Source organism: Sphaeramia orbicularis, chromosome 4 (genome assembly GCF_902148855.1).
Source record: "Sphaeramia orbicularis chromosome 4, fSphaOr1.1, whole genome shotgun sequence".
Lineage (NCBI taxonomy): Eukaryota > Metazoa > Chordata > Actinopteri > Kurtiformes > Apogonidae > Sphaeramia > Sphaeramia orbicularis.
In genome coordinates, this window is record NC_043960.1 from 21,513,711 (window position 1) to 21,537,750 (window position 24,040).

At 38.4% G+C, this 24,040-nt stretch overlaps 1 protein-coding gene across 2 annotated transcripts in view; it reads left to right on the forward strand.

Moving 5' to 3' along the window:
* LOC115418668 (adhesion G-protein coupled receptor D2) overlaps positions 1-24,040 on the forward strand; it is a 98,828-nt gene that overhangs the window by 22,750 nt on the left and 52,038 nt on the right. For both annotated transcript variants that reach the window (XM_030133210.1, XM_030133211.1), the window contains exon 21: positions 22,660-22,701. In XM_030133210.1, coding sequence (XP_029989070.1) covers positions 22,660-22,701 — 42 coding nt within the window. The remainder of the gene's footprint in view (positions 1-22,659; positions 22,702-24,040) is intronic.

Genomic DNA, 24,040 nt, shown 5'->3' on the forward strand with positions numbered 1-24,040 from the left:
TGAATACCTTGACAAAACTCTAGATTTCTTAAATTCTGCTCTTCGGCACTTTTTTGCCAGGTTCAGTTTAAAAACATAGGAAACAATAATTTATGTCTGTATTCACCTATATTTAGATTTTACATTAAAATTAGCATTAAATCACAAAATCAAAGACATTATGTGTTAGATCTTATTTCATATTTTATATTGTTTTTATCTCTTTACATCATTTTTGAAACTACAATTAACCATCTGGTTTCTCCAACTTTCACTCTGGGGTAAAATCAGCCTTTAAACTGTACAGAAATAATGAAGTGACATTTATCTTGATAATGATCAATATTGACTAATATTAAAATATTATTAATGAATGGGCTTGAATTAAAATCCTTTTTTTTCCAGCTTGAACAATATCTCAATCATCTGTTGTTTTATTTGGATAAAGAAACAGCAAAAAAAAAAAAAAGGAAAAAGTAATGAAACAATGTTTTTTTTTTAATAAAAAGTAACTACACCATAAATAAACACTTCATTGCAGGTGTAACAACTGTTTTGAGGATGCTTAATATTATGTCTTATTTATGAAAATACTAATACTAATAATTTGCATTTAATAATGGTAGTATTCATCCATTCTTCCATCCATCTATTTGTAATTTTAAGGTTTTAATTGAATATTAACCGTCAAAAACAGAGGGGAATTTTTCAAATGAATTCTCCACATCAACAAACCCTGTATCGTTGGTATCACAGCCCTCTTGTGTGTCGTCACACACTTTACGTACATGCACACACAAAGGAATGCATGCAGGAGCATATACACACACACACACACACACACACACATACACCCACGGCAAACCTTCACCAGTGCTCATATTATGGAGGGAGATGTTTTTCATTTTGGATTGTTTGAGAAAGCGGGAACCGCATTCCCCCTGATGTCCTTATTCAGTCGGCTGTCTCTCACGTCACATATAATCTCAAAGAACAGCCAACACTTAAAGGATGCACTGGGGCAGCAAGCAATATACTGTCACTTGCTAAACAGATATCTTCATGGAAAATAAATATACAGTTTTATCGACATGTTGCTCTGCTGAGATACTTGATATTCACTGATAAGATGTTGTTAAGATCTTCTAGAACAAAAACCATGCCAAAAGAACTAAAGGAATCAAAGTGTGTGCTAGGGTGATGAAAACTTTCAAGTGAATGTACTCATAGGTAAAATCATGGAGATTATTTATAAATCCATATTTTAATTAGTTTCTTGGATAATTATGAGGTGGGGTTGAAAACAAACAAATAAATGCACGACATGATTTGTTTGCATTCTCATTGCCTGGGAAAATAGCTTTCCCTTTGAAAAGGAGTCCACTGTTTGCGTTGCATCCTCAATTACCAGCAGAGGCATTAAAACAATATTCAAACAGGATACCAAGGTCAGTACTGACTCCCACCACGCTCTGAGATGGCACTTATAATGAGGATGTAGCACAGCTTTTTTAAGTAGTATATTTTTAGTATGTTTTGTCTCAACTTGCACTTTTTTTTATCTTTTGTGTCTTTTCATCTTTTGGTGTATGTTTATTTTACTTATTTATTTTTTAAGTTAGAACTCTCAACAATGTCAGAGCTCTGTTGCACGTTAACATAATTGAAGTGAGGATTTCTTACAGATGGCAGCTTAATTTAAGGTATTAATATCAAGGTTTCTGTACCAAAAAGCCCTTGTGAAAATGGTCACTAAAGTATCCTTGAAATTAACTGAACAAGAGTCAGTGAAATCGACAATTGAACTATTTAAGAATACCAACCTTCACTCTCTGGTACTGTAAATATTAAGTTTAGCAGAGAAGAAACGGGCTTCTAAAAGTAAGCAAGACACAGCGTTATTTCAGGAGAGGAAGGACTGATTTTTCAGTTTGGTGAAATACTATAGTAGAGATCAGTTTTTAAAAGCTGGACTAGCCTGGTAAAATAAAGCAGTGAGAATAATAGGCTTCCTGTCAAAAGAGGCAAGAGAATTCCTGTCATTGCTCACACCGCCACCCTTAAGACCTCTCCTTGTGTTAAACCCGCTCGCATTTATTTGCCTTAGAATTACCTGCCAGCTCAATTTAGTAATAGCCTGTGTCATAAGAAAGCAAACCATCCCCTTTGGCCCTGCCCTTACTATACCTGTCTGGGGGTTTTTGTGTCTTATGTGTGTGACTGTGTAAAAATGAAGCAGAAAAAAAAAAATGACGGAGAGAGCCCACACACACTTTTACATCCATATTATCTGTGTGTATTTGTAATTTACATCCATTCATTTTTGTTACATGTATGTGTTTGACGGTTTTATGCTTGTCAACAGGCGTGTCATCCTGTTCGCTAACTTCATGACCTCATTCTTCCACATCCCCTCCTCCCTCTCATCCAAACTCACACAGGCAACATTGTCAGGAAAAACTCAGACACCCGAAATTACCCGTGTTCAAACAATGACCGTTCTATTTATAAGTTCACCACCTTGCCTTTTGTATTGGCTGTCACCACTTCACATGTTCGCACACACACACACACACTTACCCACACACATATCTGTCAGCTGATGGCTGCTATAGTTATGGTTTTCCTTACCCTGCGAGATTGCAGCAGATCTGTAGATTTGCCAGGCTTTGATGTATACTTTGCAGGTAATTAGGGAGAATTGGGTCAGCACAGGGCAAGAAAGCAAATCTGTGTGGTTCCCTGCAGTGGGTGGGTGGCAGGGATGTGGGTGGAGGAGGAGGAGAGAGGGTTGAGGGTGTCAGAAGGTTAAAGGTTTTTCAAATTTTGGTGCAAATTTACACGTGAACAATTTTTTTCTTTGCAATAGTGTTAAAGAAGTAAGATAAAGTAAGGTAAAATCTCTTTTCTCTTCATTAATTTCAGTTGATGTTAGAAAAAGTACTCGAATGATTCATAACTACTTGACAGTCGTACAGGATTTTGGGCTTTGTAGTTTCATTCATGTCCTGCTCAAGACCACCCCAAAAAAAAAAAATCACAGAAACATTAAAATTCTTTATGAAAAGGAACTTTAAAGATGAATACTTGAGATTCACACAAAGTGTATTCAACATTTCTAATTTTTATGGCTCTATTATCATTTGTGAATGCAAAGGTACGTGGGTTTCTGAATGTTATGCATGTGAGGATTCTGTTTGTCACTTTCTATTGTTGCTTATGAAGTATGAATGGTATGCAAGGTTTAAGAATCTCTTCTGAAAAGGAAACTGGCAACAGTACCAAGCAATGAATTAAGCTTTAAAACATTTTCAGTATTTAATCCTGATTTACAGTTACCTTGCTAGTTGTTGTTGTGAGCATCAGTTGAGTGTTGAGTGTTCATTTATGAAATATTCATGTTACTGAACAGCCAATGAAAAAAAAAATATTACATTGAAATGCACCAATTAAACTTAATCACATTTTGGCTAAATCATATTTTGGGAGTAAGTTGTTTAATTTTATCTTATTAAATAGCGCCCTTTTACTTGTGTTAGGCCCAATCCCAATTCATCCCATAGCCCTAACCCTTACCCCTACCCCTTGGCCCTTGCACTTGGGACTACCCCTTGAAATGGAGGTGCAAGGGGTAGGGGTTCAAACATTACCCTATGAAATGGGACAACCCTTCGCGACCTGTTACGTCATCTGCAGTCATCAATGCTGATATTAACAGATGTGAAAACTTTGTATCTGAAAGTATTCATCATGCTGTCAGCAGCTGTAACCATCTCTGTTCCATGAGCTTTGGTCATCTTTTTACGACTATCAACTATAAACCGCAGAAATGCGATCTATAGCACATTGAAATGACATTAAACGGTCAATCAAATGATTAAGTTGTTTACAAAGAAAATCCATACATTTGTGTGTTTCTTCATCACACTGCTGCACTTTTTTGCTGTGTTTACCTCTATCTTGGTAACGATTTGAACAGAATTATGAGAAATTTCTCCTACCCCTCCATTCATAGTTTGGTCCCTGAAATATCTCCGTTTTGAGGGAGACTCAACCCTCCGCCTTAGCCCTTCCCCTCCGTCTAATTAAGAATCAGGACAACACTACCCCTTCACGTGTACGCGCAAAACAGAGGGGTAGGGGTGGGGGTGGGGGGGGGGCAAGGGGGGAATTGGGATTCAGCCTTACACTGCAGTCAAGACACTGACTTGTAAACAGGGACAGGTCATTAAGAGACCATTTAGCACGATGTAAATCTCTCACAGAGATGATTTATGGGCAGTGTGTCACGGCGTCTGGGAGCAGGACGACTACATATGTATTTGACTACCATTGCGGCATTGTGTGAAAGTAAACAGTAGCAACAGGAGGTGGAGAACAACATCTCTAGCAGCAGGGTACTGATTGGGATGTTGATGTTGAATGTCCCCACTGGCCTCTTGCTTTTCCTGCTGTGGCCCATAGTCTGTCCCCAACTGTCCCCCCAGGTCATTTCCTATACACATCAACACACAATGATATACACTCTTCCCACTGAGTGTTTACACCCACAAGCTGATTCTTATTAATCTGCTTCTCAAGGGGAGAGGGTAGAGGGAGGGTCTAGGAGGGTTTGTCTTGGACCGTGAGGGCAGTTGAAGGTAGGTAAAACATTCACACACACAACCTGAAAGCCCTGTCTGACAGATTGCACCAGGCCTGGACTTCTTTTTACACTGAGCAGATGTGGTCTCCCACTTGTTTTCCTTAGTAATTATCCCTCATTAAGTGAAAGCATGTGCCAATCAAACATCTTGGAGAGCGAGAGCAGGGCCTGGGCCAGAGAGCGGGAGGGAGGCACACAGACCTATAGCCTCATCTCCCCAGTTTTTTCAAGCAGTGTCATTTCAGAGTCATTACTAGATTAAAGGCAAGCAGCGCCGTGGTGAGAGAGAGAGAGAGAGAGAGAGAGAGGGAGCTGCTGCAGCTGCACTGATGGCACTATTATGGCTCATTTGACTTTCTAGTGGTTACAAATTTGATGATTATCACATTTAACACTTGCCATGTTCAATTAGAGCATAATGGCACGTCAATATTTTAATCTTATAAGTTTTATTAACTATGACATTACTTCAGAAAGTGTGAATGATGGGTTCACTTTAAAAATGATCAGATCATTATGCTTGATGGACATTAAGAGGTATTTTAGTGTGTGTGTGTGTGTGTGTGTGTGTGTGTGTGTGTGTGTAAGTAATTCAAGCTTAATGAGATTATTCCTAACTATCTTCTAATCAAAGTCTAGTTTGTTGTTTCACACTACTGTCACTTCCTCAAGTTCACGATTGATCATATGTACGTGTGTGTTTATCAGAAGAGAAGCCCACTTCTGTGGACAGTACAGTTGTATTTATCTCAATTATTCCAAGATATGTCACTGATTGACAGGTGGCAGCTGTGATGCGACAATAAATAACTGTAAATAAGTGCTAGGTAAAAACAGATGTACATTTGAAAACTTTAATAATAATCTTGGCAAATAAGGAATAAATTGCCCTCAGACATCAAGGATACACAGGCTCCATTTGTTGAGCATGAAAAGTTTTGTTTGTTTGCAATAAAACACATAAGGCTTGTCTAAATGTTTGTAAATAAATGCATATATTTATTGAGCATCAATGTTACATGGTGCATATATACACACGGTACATAGTGTGCACATAACAATCATAAAAAATCCTTCAAACAATGCCCATCCCGTTCTCTCTTTTTTTCCCCCATGATTCATCACCAACCTCCACCCCTCCAAGAACATACAGGACACCAACCCACAGAAAAAAAAAGAAAACCCTATACATAGGTTCACCACTGTTGTAGCCGTGTGATATACATTATGGTTTACATGGGCAAAATAACATAAGTGCTAATGGAAGAGGACTGCTTAGAGGGCACAGTTTCAAGTTTACTCAAATGTGCCATGGCACCTTTAATACTCTGGAATAATAGTACTCGACAAAGTCACACTGAGTTTTTCTTTCTTTACCTTGTTTCCAGGTTTTCACAAATGGGCTCTTATATGTTGTATACAGTCGCAGAAAAAATTATTAGACAATCAAAAGTCATCATAAACAATGGTTATGCAATGAAGTACTAATTCCTGTGTATCATATGTCTAAAACAGAAAGAAAATAAAACATGGAATGTCTAAAAGCACTGTTTTTGGCAGTACAATGCCATAGCTATTGATGTAAGAACTTAAACGAATTTGGTTATTATCAAGAAAACCATGGAAAATGTCTAGATATCAGCTCTGAAATTAAACTCTTATCAGCTATTTTTGTTGTTATCATTATATTTGTCCAGACAAATGTACTTTTAGTTGTACCAGGCATTAAAATGAACAAGAAATTGAGGAAAACAAGGGTGGTCTAATATTTTTTTTTTTTATATCCAGCGATCGTAATTGTGAGCTGTGACTGAGAATTTGGTAATAATGCTTGAATCTGAAATCATGACGACAAACTTATACAAAGTCTTAGTGTGTCAGATTTTAATAAAAAAAAGATTTTGAATTAAATCCTTGAGTAATGTATACGTGATATGAAAAGAAATGATGGATGAGATCGATTTCTTCCTTTAAAATGTACTGTATGTGCGCTACCATGCATTTCAGACAGTGATAAAAACACAAGTGAGCCTCACAACAAAAGCTGGTGCAGAGGAAAAAAGACAAGTCTCTTCCAAAAAATAAAAGAGAGAGAGAGAGTGAGAGAAAGCCAAAAAACGAAGATATATGAAGTCTTCATGTCGATGAACTACCATTCATTTTCACTTTGAAGTCCTGCGAACCGTAGTGAAGTGTGATTGCATGTGACAGTCGCCGAGTCTGCCGGTTTATCATGATGGATACACCCTGCCACCATGGTGCTGCTGTAGCACACACGTACACACACTCATACACACACGTGCACATACACAAATACACAGACACAGAGGCTTACAAAAACGGATTTATGCAGCCATGTGTACCCAGACACAGAACCACATGTATGACCCAGAAATTACTCTCAGACACATTCACACACACACACACACACACACACACAGTTACATATACTTAGTTTCACTTCCATTTAGTGTGATTTTGTCAATATTATTTATGTATTTATTTATCTTTCAGTATTGTCATTTTACCTACCAGCGATCATAAAGTTAGCATGAAATTGAAACTTTTTTAAACCAAACCCTTACATTTAATCTAGCATTGACAGTAAATCCAAAGTGCAGCTGCTGCTACACTAAGGGATGCTAAGATTATAAGACTTTTGCATCTTGTGTTTTTTTTTTTTTTTCTGCACTTCGCCCATATCATTTTGTGACAGTTTGTCTTAAAACTAATAGTAGCTCACCTTTAACTTCAGTCTATAACTACTGAGTGTGTGGTATAACTTTATATCCAATCAATGAATCTGTAGTCAGTTATATATAAATCATCTTCAAGGTCACAAATATGACTCAACACCATGGTACAAGACACACCCATCGACAATATATACGCCCTAAATAAGTGGAGAAACATTCTCTTCCTTTCTCGTTCTATCTCACACAGCAATAAAGACACATCACACACACTCTCCTACACACTTTTAGATCTTGCCACATGTCATTAACCTCAGCTCGGCTCACCTCAGGTGGGAAAGAGGACAGAAAACGCATCCTATCGTGGTACCCGGGACCATCTTTTTCCTGTTTTCTACCCAAAAGCAACTTGTTCTGACTTTACATATTGCATCCATTTGTCATTGTTAGTCAAGGGCATTGCAACACAGTCTAGTCAGCGATGCTATTTTAGGTGTTCTGTCCAAATGCTGTTGTATGTGGAGAGGTGTATTTGTGTATGCACATGCATCTGTCAAGTTATTTTAAATTTGTTTTCATGCCTATGAATGTATGCATATGAATAACTGAACACATTGTGCACCAGCACAAACAGAAAGCAAACCAAGGGCAAACATCCCATTGTTTCCTAAATGCTGTATGGAAAAAAAAAATTTTTTATATGATTTCACGCATTTGTTTCTTCCAGTTGGCACACTTTGATAGAAAAATAGCATAGAGGTTTTCAGGCGAAAAGTTATAACATTTGGTTTTATTCCAAGCAGTGGTCGTCCATTTGGTTTTTCATTATTACAAACATTTCAAGCAGATTTTGCTGGTGGGAAGTTAGTGAGGAATCATGTCCTTGTTCTTGCATATATATGCCTTACTGCTGTGTTGGGGTCTCAGCATGACTCATGACCTACTCAGCTGTTGAGTTGGAATGTCAGAACCCTTAAATTCCTATGCAAGTTAAGTCACATTCGTAGTATTTTTTTGGGTTCTTTGCTTTATCTGCTTTTAAGGTCAGTCTTTTCTTTGCTACATATGTAGAGCCAAGTCATTTATACATTTTGAAGCAGACGAGTTCAAGCGTTAGTCCATATCTGATACACCCTCTACACCAATGCAGTTCAAGAGCTGATTTAGTGTATTTCAACATCCAGTGAACTAGTTTTTGGTTCTTTCACTTTGCTGGTGAAGAACTAAGAACTGCTTACATCAGGTTCCAGATGCAGAATTATTGTGGCCAAATTGTGAATGCTTTAAAAGAAAAAAAAAGAAAGTACAAATGCATTGGACCAGCTGTGTTTTGGATGCTTATGCAGGCTCACAAAGCCAGGAGAGACACTTGTAAAGAGATGATGTAGTCCACTGTTGGTGTGTTGGTGTTCTTTAAATTGTAAAAATGGAGATGTAGTAAATGGACATGCAGTTACATAAAGATGTGGCTCTTTAGCTTGTGAGGAAAGCTGTTCTTAAGAAATTTCCAGGTCAAATCAAGGTTGAACTACTACCAGCACCAACCCAGAACTACCATTAGATCTGTGAATGCCACAAATGGATGCATATGCTTATATATGTAAATTGTTATCCAGATATTCATTCCTATTATTTTATACTGTGCATACATATCCTTATGTGTAAACCTACATGATATGCACATCATATATACAGAGTAACAGATTGCATACATACTGCATATGTAAGTGTATATCAGCATGTGTGCAGATTTCATAAACCAAACCCATTCCCCAGCTGCTGCTTCCCGGGACTTGCTCTCTTCCAACATTTTTTCCTCTCTGTCAGTGGAAAACTATGCAATTAGAAAACACCCCAGGAGATTGACAGCAGGATCACATACAATTTGACAAGGGGGCGCCCCAGAAAGGTCTGTTGGATACCTAAGTATTTTTAATTAAACAGCTCTCTGCACTGGCAGCTTGCTTTCCTTCACCAGTTCAAAGACTCTGCTTTGACCCATGTGTTAAAAGTTTGTATCAGTTTTCCATGCCGATGTTTTGCTTGGCGCCTAAGACACGCAACCCTAAATTGTCTTGTTTAAAAGCTAGTTTGTTTACAGTTCACTCTCTCTCATGCTCTTTTTAACTCCCACCCCCACCTCACTGCTGCACCACATGTGCAGTGTGATCACTTTCAGGGTATAGAACCGTTCCCATCGGTCTTCAAACAGTTTGCGTAAATGCCTTGAAATTCTGTTAAAATTAAGTCGAAATATTCATGTGATCCTGCCTATTAGCAAATGGAAACAACTGATCCCGGAGTTGCCGAGTGCCTCATCCTCCATCATTCAGGTTTATTTAAACGTTAAAACAAGTAAAATAGAGTGCTCATCTATTACATCTGTTACTTCATCAATAACATTTGTCCGTCTGATGTAAAATCGATATGACACACTGACACAATGCCAGAGCAATGGCAAATGTGGCGTCATTTGTCATCGACTGGCAATAAAGATATGTCACAATTGATTTTAGCCCATTCCCCCCTCCCATCTCTCTCTCTCTCTCTCTCTTGTTCTCTCTCGCTCTTTCTCTTTCTCTCTCTCTTCCGCTCCCCTCATCTCTGTCTTGCTCTTTTGCAGTAGCTGTACGAGAAAAAAAATAAATGAATGTTATTATGACTGAGGCATGGTCAGCCTTGCCAAACTCAATTAATATTGGAGCAAGGGGCTGTAATGATTTGAGGCCCTGTGTGTTGTGTTTTCATGAGAGATGTTAAAAAGAAAAGAGGGATAGATGGATGGATGGGTGGGTACATTCTCAGGGGCGAAAGGTTTTGTTCTGGCCTCAGCTCAATATAGATGTTTTTAACAGACCTTCCAAACTCTTCCATGATTTTCCCCCCTTAATTCCATTTTGGGTTTAGCTGCTAGGGTGTTTTGTGCTGCACCATGAAAAAAAAAATCTCTAACCTTGAATTGATAGAGTTTATAGTTCCTTAAATCATGTGTAAACTGGAGGGAAATGCCCAGAGTGTTTTTGTGTGTGTGTGTGTGTGTGTGTGTGTATATGTGTATGTGTGTGTGAATGACTGAATGTGAGTGGCTGTGTCGGTGTGTGTGTAAATATAAGTTTTAACATACTGTATAGTGTTATTTTCTTTTGAAGGGATTTGATTTATTTTTAGTTTATCGCACCATTTCTTTTTATTCATATTAAATACAGTCTTACTGGAGAATTTTCCTCATGCTGAGTTCAGACTACGTGTGTAAGATTAGATCATTATAGTGTCCAAAAGTGGTTCATTTGATACTTTTTTGTCTTGTGTATGGAAAAACCTGCAAAAGAAACAAAAAAAAAAAAAACCAACAACTATGGGTTCATTCTTGAGACACGCAAAGAGGACACTATGGATTGTTATTCCCTCGAAAGAGAACTTGAGATAAAAATAATGATCACTTTGCCATGCCTGTAGGTGTCAGAGCCCTCTGTGGTCCTCTTGGTCAACATCAAGGCAGTCACAAAAAACAGCCTTGATGGCCAAAAAAGGCCAAATACTTCTAACATGTTGCTTATCTGTCTCGGCATCATGAGGTGTCAGAGGTGCAGTTGTTATATGACAAACTACGCAACATGAAAGAAACTTGCCACTGCCCTTCATAGTATGTCAATATTGTGTAGTTTATATCTAGGATTACTCATTCACTCAGTTTGCAAACCACTTAAGTTATTGCAAGGTTGCAAAGGTAGCGGAGCCAATCCCAGCTGCCATCAGGTGAAGGCGGAATAAACCCTGCACATGTTGCCAGTTCATCGCAAGGCTGACATATACAGACAAACAAACATTCACTTTCACATTCACACCTATGGCAGTTTAAACCAATTAACCTATTAATGCATGTTTACAGATGGTGTAAAAACCCAGAGTACCTGGAGAGAACCCATGCAGACACAGGAAGAAAATACAAACTCCACACAGAAAGGCCCAGGATCTTCTTGCTGTGAGGCAACAGTGCTAACCGCTCCATTGCCACGTCACATCCAAACCCAGAATTAGTAAAACCAATTACACTGATAGACATCTTTTCATGAGAACTCAAGGGCTCAGTGCACTTCTTAACTGATTGAATCAGAAGTTCATTTAGAACCATTCACCACACCTCATAAACTCATCATAAACTGTTCATGCAGTAACAAGCTTTTTAGTTTATTTAATTTAGCAAACTTGACCATTGATTTTTGGCCATCAAAATCTCCATAGTTCATCCTTGAGTCCCAGTGGTTTCATGTTTTAAATGTGATGGGGACCAACAAACAGGATAGATTAACTCTCTTATAGAGATACTATTGATGCATCAAAAAATGTCGATTGCATGTATTGGTTTGTTTGCTAGTTCGGTGCATCCATCTTGGTTTGAGGAGTAGACAAGGACCAAGGATGGATTCATGGATGGAGATCCAGGGCTAGAACTTGGAGGGCTTTTTTTTTCTTCTGATAGTGCATTTGATTGAATTAAAGCACTGTGGGGCCTTGGCAGAGGTATGCGCTTTACTAAGTGCAGTTTTAGTTTAACATTTAATGTAAGTATTTTTCATTTTCATCAGCTGAAAATTGGATCAAAACTTTCTTTTTGTTCTACAAAGGTCATGATGAAAATCAAATTGTCATTGCAGCAGGAAGAGAGAGCTTTACTAACTGTTACTTACGTGCATTTTGCACTGTATGTGTTGATAGACATTTCGGCTGATGCGTCTTTTCTTCGTAAATGCAGTTCTTATGTGGCTCTACAGTATATGTGTGTGTGCTTGACTCCGTGTCCGCTGTGTGTATGCTTGTGTGTCAGATTTGCCATCGCGGTTTGTTGCCGCTGGGTTGTGTGTACCCAAGTTGCGCCGGTGGTAGCGAGCAACATCTGTTTCGGGCTTGTTGTTCCTCTTGGCTGCTTTTCAATTGGATTTCCTCAAGCAGGGCCAAAAGCTGTCACCTCTGCCAGGCTCTGTTAGCGATCACCGCCGGCCCCTATATTAAGTAGGTGGTTCAGGGCTAAGCTAATAACTCTCCCTCCTCTCCTGAGCCATCACATACCAGCACCGGTGTTGCTGCCGGCCGGCTTCAGTGTGAGCCTGTTTGTATGTTTGTGTGTGTGTGTGTGTATATGTGTGTGTGTGTGTGTGTGTGTGTGTGTATAACTTTTCCCCTGTAGCTATACACCCTGTAGAGACTGGCTGGCTTGGGGGTCCCCTACTCAATGTGACAGCCCGACTGACTGGATTTGTGTGATTGTGTGTTTGTGAGGAAGCAAAAGGGAGAGTCATAATAGCTCTTCTTAAAGAATGAATGATCCACTTTCCCCTGTAATGTACAACAAAATGGAAACAGGATGAAAACCTTAACCCCAACCCCACCCTTATACTCACATACAGTACATGCAGAGTTCATAATGTAATGTGTCACTGTGCACTGAACTAAGGCGGACTTACATGATTTTAGGGGAATGCTAGTTTACGTATGAAATTCTATAAAATACATAAAACGCAACTGAAGCCGAGTCTAGTTTGACAGGAACATTTGTGAGTCCTTTTCATTTTACCACCACTGTAACCTTCTGAAAGTACAGAAGAGACAGATTTAGTAAATACGGCATTTTGTCAATTAATCTCTACATAGTCCATCTGTTTACTTAACTGCTAATCACTTTCTAACCTCCCCTTAAACACACCATTTACACTATACCATTAGATGGTTCACTATTCTTTACTTTACACAAAAAATAACTGTCAGTCACTTCAAGGATATGAGTAGCTGTCTTTTTCACTGTGGTTTATCATGAAAAATGCCCTGTATTTACAGCAACCAGTATTGTTATGCACATGCCTTTCGTGTCTACATGAATGGTCTGGTATTTCATTTATTATAGAAGAAGGAAAACATTCAGTGGTTTCTTATTTCAAGGTTGCCATGGTCAACCATAAGTTCAATTTCAAAGTGGATTTTTAGAGTGTGTTAGGCTTTATAAAAAGATATATCAAGTCCTAATTTCTTCATTCCTTTATATTTTACTGTCTTGCCTCCTGCTTGGCTTGAGAAAAGCTCATCTAGGTGTTAAAGCTTTTATTGGGAAGTGTTTACCCCATCAAACTGACAGAGTGGCAGCCTGCCCGTCTACCTGCCTGCTTGTCTGCCTTAATGTCTTCTTGCCAGCCTCTCTGGCCAGCTGGAGAAGTTACACAGAGCTGGAATTGAACCGAGAACCTGCAAAGTATCAACTCCCTGTTTCACAGCTCTGACAGACACTTTGATTTGACATGCCATGAGCAGTTAAAGTGAAAGTTATGTATACATGTTAATTAAACTGTTTATGCGTGGAGGGGTCAGAGACATTAGCAAGTCCCAGCGCAGAAGTGTGAATTTCTTTTCTTTTCCCCCCATCACAGCGTTTTAACCTCTTCTGTCTCTCATTTCTGTAATGATTACCAGGTGCGAGGGCAGAAAATTTTCCTCCCCTTTTTTTGCCAAGTGGGGATGCAGATAGCTCTATTTGTGAAAAGTGTCTCTGTGTGTTTGAATTTAGGCTGGGATTTTGACGGCGGGTCCAACATGTTCAAATAGCTCTCATTTTTGGCATTGGGTGACACTGAAGCCTGGAATTCTCTGAAAGGATGTGGAGGTTGTGGTCTTTAGCTGCTTAAGCAAAAGCCTCCATCCCAATTGAACAATGTCATTTCTAAAACCGATATTTCTTTTGATTTTTGGTGTGCAGTTTGACGACTATAAATCATTTTTGAAACTGAGATACAGTACAGGTTATATCTTTTATGTAGAAACACTCACTAAACTCACTAACGCCTGGTCATTATTGAAAATGAGAATCGGTTCTCAAGTAACTTACCTGGTTAAATAAAGGTTAAATAAAATAAAAAAATAAAACTAAGATTTAAAGTTGCATAAGCTATGTGCATGCTCAACCAAAGAATTTCTCTTTTTAGAGATACAGATATACATATCGATTAACTTAAATTATCCCCAGGGGGAAATTCAGGTTTTTCATCATCTCAAGAAAGATGAAAGATGGAATTATCAGTCTATGAGTCATCAGAATAAAGTCTTGTAAAATAATTAGAAATTTAGTAATTTATTTTGAGTATAGGAAGAAGAACCCGAGCACTTAATCAATAAAGAAAACAGAAACAAAAGACAAATAGAAAATAACGAAGACAGTGTCTGCATATTTGAATAGGAGTTGGAGGGAGTAAATGAATAAAAAGACACTTGATGGCAGTGAGCATGGTGTGGAGTCAAAGGGTTCTTAGACAAATGTCAAAGACCATGTCAAAAACAGCCCCCAGCAATTCTACAAAGAAGGGATCTACTGATGAAAACATAGATTGCAAAAGTGTTCAGACCCTAATGGAGCTTATGTAGAAAAATAATTTTGTTATTTAGATAAATAAACTTGTTACTGCATTTGTCTGAGAACTGTTTGACTCCTTCAAACTGTTTGTCCTGCTTCTGAATGAGGTTTGTCGCCCACTGCACCTGCTCTTCTGAGTTGTTCCTCAATGTGCATCTTTCCAGCTACTCTCCAAAAACAGAACCAGCTTTAGTCACTAATTTATCCAACCGTTTTGCCTCCATGGCCAACAGCAGCACAGGCTACAGCTGACCGTTACAACATGTACTGTACAGCATCTTAGGGCAGACATCAAAGGACTTGAACCTCCTCAGGAAAAGTAGACAACTCTGTCTCTCGGGATAGAGTGCTTCTGTGTTCAGGGACCGGTCGTTCTTGTTGTCAAGAGATACCTAAGATATTTTTATGTCATGATCACCTCAATGTCCACCCTACAGATACAGTGTTTACTCCCTGTACAGGTGTCAGCTCGATAATATCATTTAAATGACCAACTTTTTCAGCTTGAGGTTCAGAAAATCAAATGGATGTTTTCTCAGGACCTAAATTAAGAAAAAAAAAACACACACATATATAATGTCTACATTAAAGTGACCCTTTAACCAATAGTCAGATGCACTTTGTTGAAATGTTGATGTCTATCACAGATAGATGGACATCAACAGTCACTTCTAATGCTCAACAAGCCAGCAACAGTGAATAATTTACATGCTAATGTACACAAACACAACTGACTCATTCACCGTTGTCTGAACTTGTTACGTAATTTTACATCATTTTCATCGTTATGGGTTTTTCTTTTTTTTTTTTTTACTAGTGTTATTTTTGTCTTTTTATATTTTGTATGACCAGGGTCACTTCTCTGCATTTCAAATGGCTTTAATGAGGTCAACATTTATTATCTCTTCCAGAGTACAGTCTTCTTCTATTTAACTCATATTTTTGCTATTGCTCAAACCCCTGAACAGCCAGTGGCAAAATGACAAAAGCATCTGCTGATTTAAAACATTTAATACCTTTTGAATCACTAGTGCTATCAATACATTTGAAATTTAGAAGTACAATATAGTCTCTTAGTTTTTCTGCAGTGTCAGATGTGTCTTTTTTGGACGTTCAAAGGCTCTGCAACAAATGTGGAAACATTGTCATCTTCTGCAACATTCATTCACCATGAAGTTTGACAAATGACAGTGGTAGGTTTTACAACATTTAATGATAAATTTTGCTGAAAAATTCACTTTCACTTCTGTTTTCCTTTGAAGTTACTCAGACCTTTTGTGAACATCTATATGGTGAGTAAATCAAATATAGGAAAAGACCAGATTTAACAGAAAAATGCAAAATAGAGAGGATAATTTTACAATAAATGGTGATAAATCGCTTTGAAAAGGTTAAATTTAAAGAAAAATGTATTTGTAAATTGCCACAATAGTAGTTCTAGGTCTTTAACAGTCAAATATTTTACTTTGACAACAAGGTAAATTTGGTTAAAGGGGATTTAAATTATTTTAATTCCTGAAAAAAATTGTCTTTGAGGTCTGAAAAAAGTCATATTTGAAAACTAACCTAAATAAAAAGTGATTTTCTTAATTGAAAATGTTAGTTGTATGGTCATGTACCTACCATGTTGCCTTTGTAGGTTCCAGCAAGAAAAAGAAAGCTTTCCTGCCACTCTCTCTCCTTGCTAAGACACTACCCTTACCTCTTAATCATAGTTTTCATATCTGTACATTGAAAATTTTATTCCCAAGGATGATGCCATAAACTGTCTGTTTTCTGAGACTTCTACCTGCCAGTGTTGCACTCTTGAACTTCACACATTTGGCGAGTCCATTCTGGGAAGGTATGTAACATGTAAACACAGAGGGACTAATGCTGTGGTCAAGCTTTAAATGAAGAATAAATTTCCGCTCATTGTAGCAAATAATGTGATAATAGAGCTTCTTTTTACAGAGCTGTTAAGGATGTTCATGTGTCATCGGTTGTAGAAGCCAAGCTCGTTGTGGAGGTTCACTAGTGGACTTCCATTTGGTCTTATGTTATTTATAATCCCTTTTTATGTTTCCTCTCTAAAACTTGCCTGACACATGAAGAGAAATATTCGCCAGTCTAATTTCATAACCGAATGAAATTGAGGGTCCATTTTGTTTTTCAAAGCATTCATCCATGAAATTTGCTGAAATTACAGCTGCCACTGATGCAGTTACACAAGGTGAAGTTCTTTCAATGAGACACAATTTCAGTTGCATTTTTGTCACACTGATCTTAAAATCTGCTTCAGTGTGTGAAATCTTTCATGAGACACACTCAGTATCCCTGAAAAATGTTCCTTTACAAAATCACCTTATAATTGACAGAATAAATGAATTTTCAATTAAATTTCAATGTTTTTCAGGATGTTTTAGCATACTGCACCTTGTTACGTTAAAAGTAGTGACAGAAATATTATGATGTACAATGTAATTGGAACTAAAAAGTCAGCGTATCCTTTATTCTTAAAGGAGCTGTATGTCAGAATTATGTTCCTAGTAATCATAAAATGGCCCTGAATATAACCAGACATTAAGGAATCGTGTTCATTTCAAATACTGATATCACTGACAGTAGTAGTCCAGCCAGAATATTGACATTTGAAAAGCTAAGCGTCAGCCCACAAGTAATGTTTATGTTACCATTTTATGTCTTGGTCTAATGCTCCACCTATCACCTATCTCCCTATCATGAAATCAGTAACATTTTGGCATACAGGTTGCCAGTTCCCACTGAGCTACAGCTAGGAACATTTCTGATCTCAAATGTCTGACATTACTAAACCTAAAAAGGCCCCTTATGATTCCCGAAAATGTCGTGACAAAGTGAGAAACAAATCTAGGATATGTATAGGAGATGCTTTTGAAAGATGGAGACAGCTGAAAACGAAGAAAAATTTGAAGACAGATGCCGGCTCTCCCTGGGCCCAACTCTCCCGTGGTCTCCCACTGCCCGGGCCCAGGTGAGGAGACCATGGCCCGGGCCCAGCTGAGGAGACCATGGCCCGGGCCCAGGTGAGGAGACTGGGCAGTTATTTATACTAGTGTAGGACTCGTCATTTGCCATGGTAGCCTCTTTTAGTAGACACTCATGCTGGATCTGGCAACCCCTAGTCTGGGGGGAGGGGGAGGGGATACCATGCTCTACAGTATTTGGAATGTGATTGCAGGACCAGTTTTGGCCACAAACCTACATACGGCTCCTTTAAAGTGCATAGTTAAACCCTTCTTTGGAAACTGTTTAAGTTAAATGAAATGTAAGTCTTAACAGATATATGATAACACATTACCTCTTTCATTAGCATTAGCTCCTTGTGTTTAATGTATTTTAATTTTAAAAATTCATGTACATTCAAGCTATTAAGACACACACAATCCCTGTTATAAAGTCTTTAACCAGTGTTATTGCCAGCTGTTGATTAATCTCCTGAAATGTTCTAATGCACTTAGTTGATGCTTTTAGGCAGAGTGACTTACAAGGACGGCAGAGGAACAATGTGGCACATTTCTAAAAGGATGTTGTAACATCATACACAGTTAGTAGTAAACAGTACAAGGGTCAGAACCCGATAAATTGAATTTACTCACAGTTCTTGCAAGTAAATCGATCCCTGACTTTGATTTGCGCTTCCTGCTTTCTCAGACAAAGCTTTCAGCGTCTGATAAAAACACCCTTGTTCATTTAAACAAATGCTTTTTCTGTCTTGCATTGCAGCAACTCTCTCGGGTAATAATGTTTTTGGTCAAACACAGTGTTTGTTGGCTTTAACTTTTTAAACATACAATTGTTTCTTAATTAGTTGGCTGCTAATTAATTTATGCCTCCCTGTTTGATGTACAGTATAGCAATACTTTGAAAGCAAGTGTGTTCTTCCTTTGCATAAATTTGTAGCATTTGCTGCCGAGTTCAAAAGAAACAGGCCTGAGTTTAGAAAAGCACACATGCATTTAAATAATGCGCCCCATTTTTTCCACTGTGTTTGTTTTTAGCGGGAATATTAATGAATTAACATTTTAAACAATCCATCATTATTGTTGTGCTGCCACTTATTTTTAACTCAATTATATTCTAATAGTTCATTTTTCCTAATGTGCACAGTATGTTCTCCCCACTTTGTTCACTACACAACAAAAGATTAATTACAAATAAGAGGAATGATCAAAAACATGATAATCAAATTGCAACAATGAGCTGGAAATTGCAATTCTAATACAATACTGTGGGCTATGTGTTGCAAATTAACCACCCACTGTTTGTTATTGCCAGTAGGTGCTTATGTATATGTGCAGTCTGTTAAAGAGTGTATGACAACAGTATACAGCAGTGGATGAAACCTGTTTATAGTGCACTCAAATAACATTAAATTAGCATTACTGTGCACAAATGTAATTAAATGAAAAAAAACAGGAGTGATATTGTCAATAAGTGTAATATAAAAACCAGAGAGAGACAGTAAGATTGTGAGGTACATAATTTGTTATACCTTTGTATCATGGAGGCCTGATGGATCCATAAAGAATATGATGAAACATTTAGAGGAGAATTTCTTGAGTTCAACCTGAATGAGTACAACAGGAAAATGGTGTGACAATGAAAACAAGTCTGAAAAGCTCACTTCTCACCTTGTCTACCTTAAAGCAGCGTATGACTTTTGTCACAAATTTTTCATCAGATCTGTAAAACCCGAGTGATAGCCTAAATATCATGAATCCGTTAGTCTTTCTGTGATTACACACCTGAGTCACTTCCCTCAGGGTGAATAACTTCAAAGTTGACTCCATCACAAGCAGTCCATTTGTTGACATACCAAACCGATATGTCACCTGGGCCTTTCTGGAAATTTTGCTGCGAAGTACATTATGGGAATGGGAATAAAAGAGCAAACTTTAATTCTTTAGAAAATGTTTGGTTGAAATCTGTGTTCACTGCAGCAAATATATCATCCCAGAAAGGTCTGATCTTAGGACACATCCATAATATGTGGGTATAGTTCCCCAAGTGAGCCCCACAATTTCACCAACAAGTATTGGGGTTCACTGGGTTCATTTTTGAAATTAACTCCGATGTCCTGAAAAATATTGTGGCAATTTTCCATTTGAACTCTCTCTATGAACTAGAACAGGGGTGTCCAAACTTTTTTTAAAGAGGGCCAGATCTGATAATGTGGAGATTGCCAGGGGCCAGTGGTCCCTTCGGACGTTTTTTAAACAGTAAAAATTACATATAAAAGTGATAATTTTAAAAACAACTTTATTTTCATTGTCAAAATATCATTTTTTAAAATGGCAATGTAACCAAATCTAAGCCACTCAGGTGTGAACAAATTAAAAAAAAAAAAAAACATTTCTGCCTTCCTTTCACATCTGGAGTCAGATAACATAGAACAAACCGTGTGGAGTATCTTAAACGTCCAAGAAGTTGATAAAAATCTTAACCCTACATTCATTTTAAACATGACTTATGTGAGTAATCATTACTCATATATTACTCAGTAATGCAAAGTCTGTTAACATTTAAGATGAAAACATATGACTCTTACTCTTGTCTTTCACAAAATCATTCAGAAAGTAATATTTTGTGTCACATCTACAAGTACATAACACCAGCAGTTATAGGCAACTAACCTGGCAACTTGGTAGCCTGCCCTGGTGGTGAATTTACTGAACTCACAGGTTCACATGAAGAGTCATTGTTTTAAGTTTAAAGCAGCTTGAATTTGCTTCACTTTTTCGGAGCGCTAACTCCCTGCTAGCTTGTCGTATGCGTTAGCATGTTTTGTCTGCTAGTGTCTCTTTACGTTGAATTCCTTAAACAAGGCAACAGTCTCTTGACAAATTAGGCAAACACAATCACCTCGATTTTCAGTGAAAAAAATTTGTAATTCCCATCTCTCCTGGAAGCGGCGGCCCTCACTGTCAACTTTCGTTTTTTTATTTACAGGCGCCATGGTTAGAAATTAGCGAAAAGGGTTCACGGCAAGGTCACAGAGCCAGATAGAGTTCGAGTGGTGCTGCCACCGTGAGGTGAAAGGAGGAACTACATTTTGAACCTTTTATGATTCATGTACTCGGTTCAACAGTCCAAGTGGGCCATAAATAATATAATATAAAACCGAAGCTGTGGGCCGTATAAAATCTGACCGCGGGCCGTGATTGGCCCCCGGGCTGGACTTTGGACATGCCTGAACTAGAATTAGGGTTTTACAGATTTGATGAAAAATTGGTGACGAATGTCATTCGCTACTTTAAATACCTGTTGATATTTTTCCTTAGAGAAAAATTTAATTACTGGTATTTCATTCTTCCACTGTATCATCCTGTCATTTAATGTTTGGAATAGCTTGGAGTTTTGTGTAAATACTGTGATTGGTAAATGGTTGTGTCACAGTCAAAAAAATGTTCCTGCGTAATCACAATCATGTTCCAACCAGAACCGCATAAACCTGATAGCAAAAGTGTAAGGATAAAATCACTGCACTCTCTGCCTGTCTCTTGTCTTCAGCATGTCAGACACTAGTGGAATTGTCAGTTTAAAGAGGATGGATGTCCTAACGTGTCATCTGACAACCCAACAGACGGGGCAATTCAGTTCCTGGAGGACAGGATAGCAGCAGTATGAGGTGAATGGGCAGGAGCTCGGGCTAGAGGTCATCATAGTTGGCCATCGTCCGCCTGTCATTTTGAATGGGCCCCCAAATCATGTTGTTAGTGGTGATGCATGGCGGTGGCAAAAATTGGATGCTCCAAACTGGACTTGATGCATTGAGCAGGTTGTGCCTGCCTGGCCTCAGGATGTGTTCTTACCTTCGTTTAAATATAAAGCAACACAAGCTCTCTCTGCACAGGGAAAGGAGAAAGGTGTACTTTAAAAAAAGTTTTTCTTCCTTTTTTTTTGTTTGCTCAACTCACATCGATGTACGGCTGGCTTATCAAAGATCTACCGTGTCTGTCAGCCTTGAAATTTATAGGATTTTACCTGCCTTTTCATTTTTCTCGGTACATCTTTTGTGGCACAGTTCAATCAGGGCTTTGTGAATGTTGGTTTCAATGTTTCCATTGAAGCAACAGCATTACATTATGCTTGTACATTCAATGCTTGTACATTCAATGGATGCTACAATGGATTGGAATGAAAAATAGCTTTTCTGTGACCACAAGTGCAGCCTTTATGCATCCAAGGGCATGGCATTCTTGGGACCTGGGTACTAGCCGTGGAGTTTTGTGAACATGAAATATCTTCTTTTATGTGTCATTTTTTTCATTATGCTCCCTCTGTCTCTCTATTTTTCCGCTTTCCTCCAATGGATTTCCTTGATAGTCTCGTCTGGCCTGGGTTGCTCTCTTTATGTATGTGTATGTATGTGTGTGAAAGAGAGAGTGTGTGTCCTTTCATATGTGCCCATGCTGGATTTGTCTGTTTTTTTAGCTATATGTGTCATATGCATCTGAATGTGTGGATGATGTGTGTGTTTGTGTGTTTGCTGGCACTCTGTCCTATACTTGTGTGTTTGTGCGCATAAGAGACTGAACTCAGACACTTGAGATTTTCTATTTTGATAAAGCTGTGTGGGACCTTGGATTTGAGCCTTTGATGGCTTAGTGGGGGCTGGAATGAGGAACTTGAGCATTGTAGACGAAACAAATGCAAGCTAAGCCTTACAGAGGTGGCCCAGTTTGGAGAAGTTGCACTCTTTCAAGCCCTGCGTCTTTTCTCATTACTTTTCACAACAGTTTTGTCTAGCTTGGATAGCGTGCAAATCAAAAAAACCTGCAAATCTTGCTCCACTCATTACTTTCACTCCTTTGTGTTTTGCAACAGGGTAAGAGAGAAAACAATGGTAACAACTTTGTCCTCCTTCTTTTCCTCTTGCTCTCTTTCTTTCTCTCTCTCTCTCTCTCTTTCTTTGTCTGTGTCTGCAGGGCCTGTTCATCTTCCTGATATATGGGGTGTACAACACAGAGGTAAGTCTGCATTGTGTCTCAAGGCTGTCGGAGTGAATGAGAGAAATGACAAGTTTCTGATGGGCTCCCTGCTTAAAAGCTGTGTGGGTGTGAGAGTAGGAGTGTGTATGTGTGTGAACGTGCGACTGTGGATGGGAGGAGGGATCGCAAAGAGGGGAGGGGACATCGTTTCCACGCGAGCGTCCCACTGCCCTTCATGCTTGGACTAACTTATATGCATCCGAGTCCGACCATTAAACACTGACACGCCGCGGTTCTCAGCCACTCATTCCTCACCCACATTGGCTAATATTTCACTGCCTCTTTAAGTTTTTAAACTCACGGCCCTCCATTTAGCATCCTGACAAAGCTGCTGGCCAGGGCTTTGTGGGGGCCCCAGCAGTCTACATAGGACAAAAAAAGAAAAACAGTATGCGAGTAGCAATATGCAATGAGGAGTGAGGAAATATCACATTGAGATACTACGTTATTACCATTTAGATACATGGGGGTGGAGGGTGTCCAGGGCGGTGAGAGACAGAAAAGATTAAATGGATGAGACTGAAGTCATGAAAATCACTCTTGGTCAAACGTAGCTCTTATTCTATGTAAATAGGCCTGGACTCTCGAAATGTATCGGTGATGAGCCTTCTTAAAATTCAGCTCTTTTTCTCCAACTTCATTTGTAATTGTAAAAAAGAGAAAGAAAAAAAAAGCCAACAAATTTTGGTAACAATTCAGAAACTCCGATAGCATCCTGCACATGTTTTTTCTCAATCTGTAAGTACCCTGCCTCCTTCCACAGTAAGTATGATGCATTTTGAGTGAAATAAAAATGAATTTCACCGTACTATAATATGCCTTTCGTATATTATAGAATACGTTTTTTGTTACCTGAATAAGATAGTTCAATTGTCCTTAGTTTTTATGACACATTTTTTTCATTTATTTGTTGTTGTATGTAATTATAATCACAGTGTACAAGCTGCATTGTGTAGTGCTAACAATGATTTTTTTTAGAGCCTGAGCTAAGTAGTTACACCATGTTTCTTTGTTCCTTTGTTATCACCATCACAAGTATTCATCTAAACATTTCCACATAGAGGACACAGTTCAGGTATCTGTACTTTTTATTTCCCATGGTGAAGATCTTTCTCCAAGTCACAGACAGTATTTTTATTAGTGTCTAATCACGTGTATCTATGAATAGTTGTGATTTCTTTACCTCAGAATGAGTCTAATATGTCTTCAAATGCAGGCAATCTGGTTCCAAGAGCCCACCCTGTTGCACCTAGAACAGGGATTTCGCAGTTTATGCTGAAGTGATGTCTGCCACAGGTTCTCTTACATGCTTTGTTTT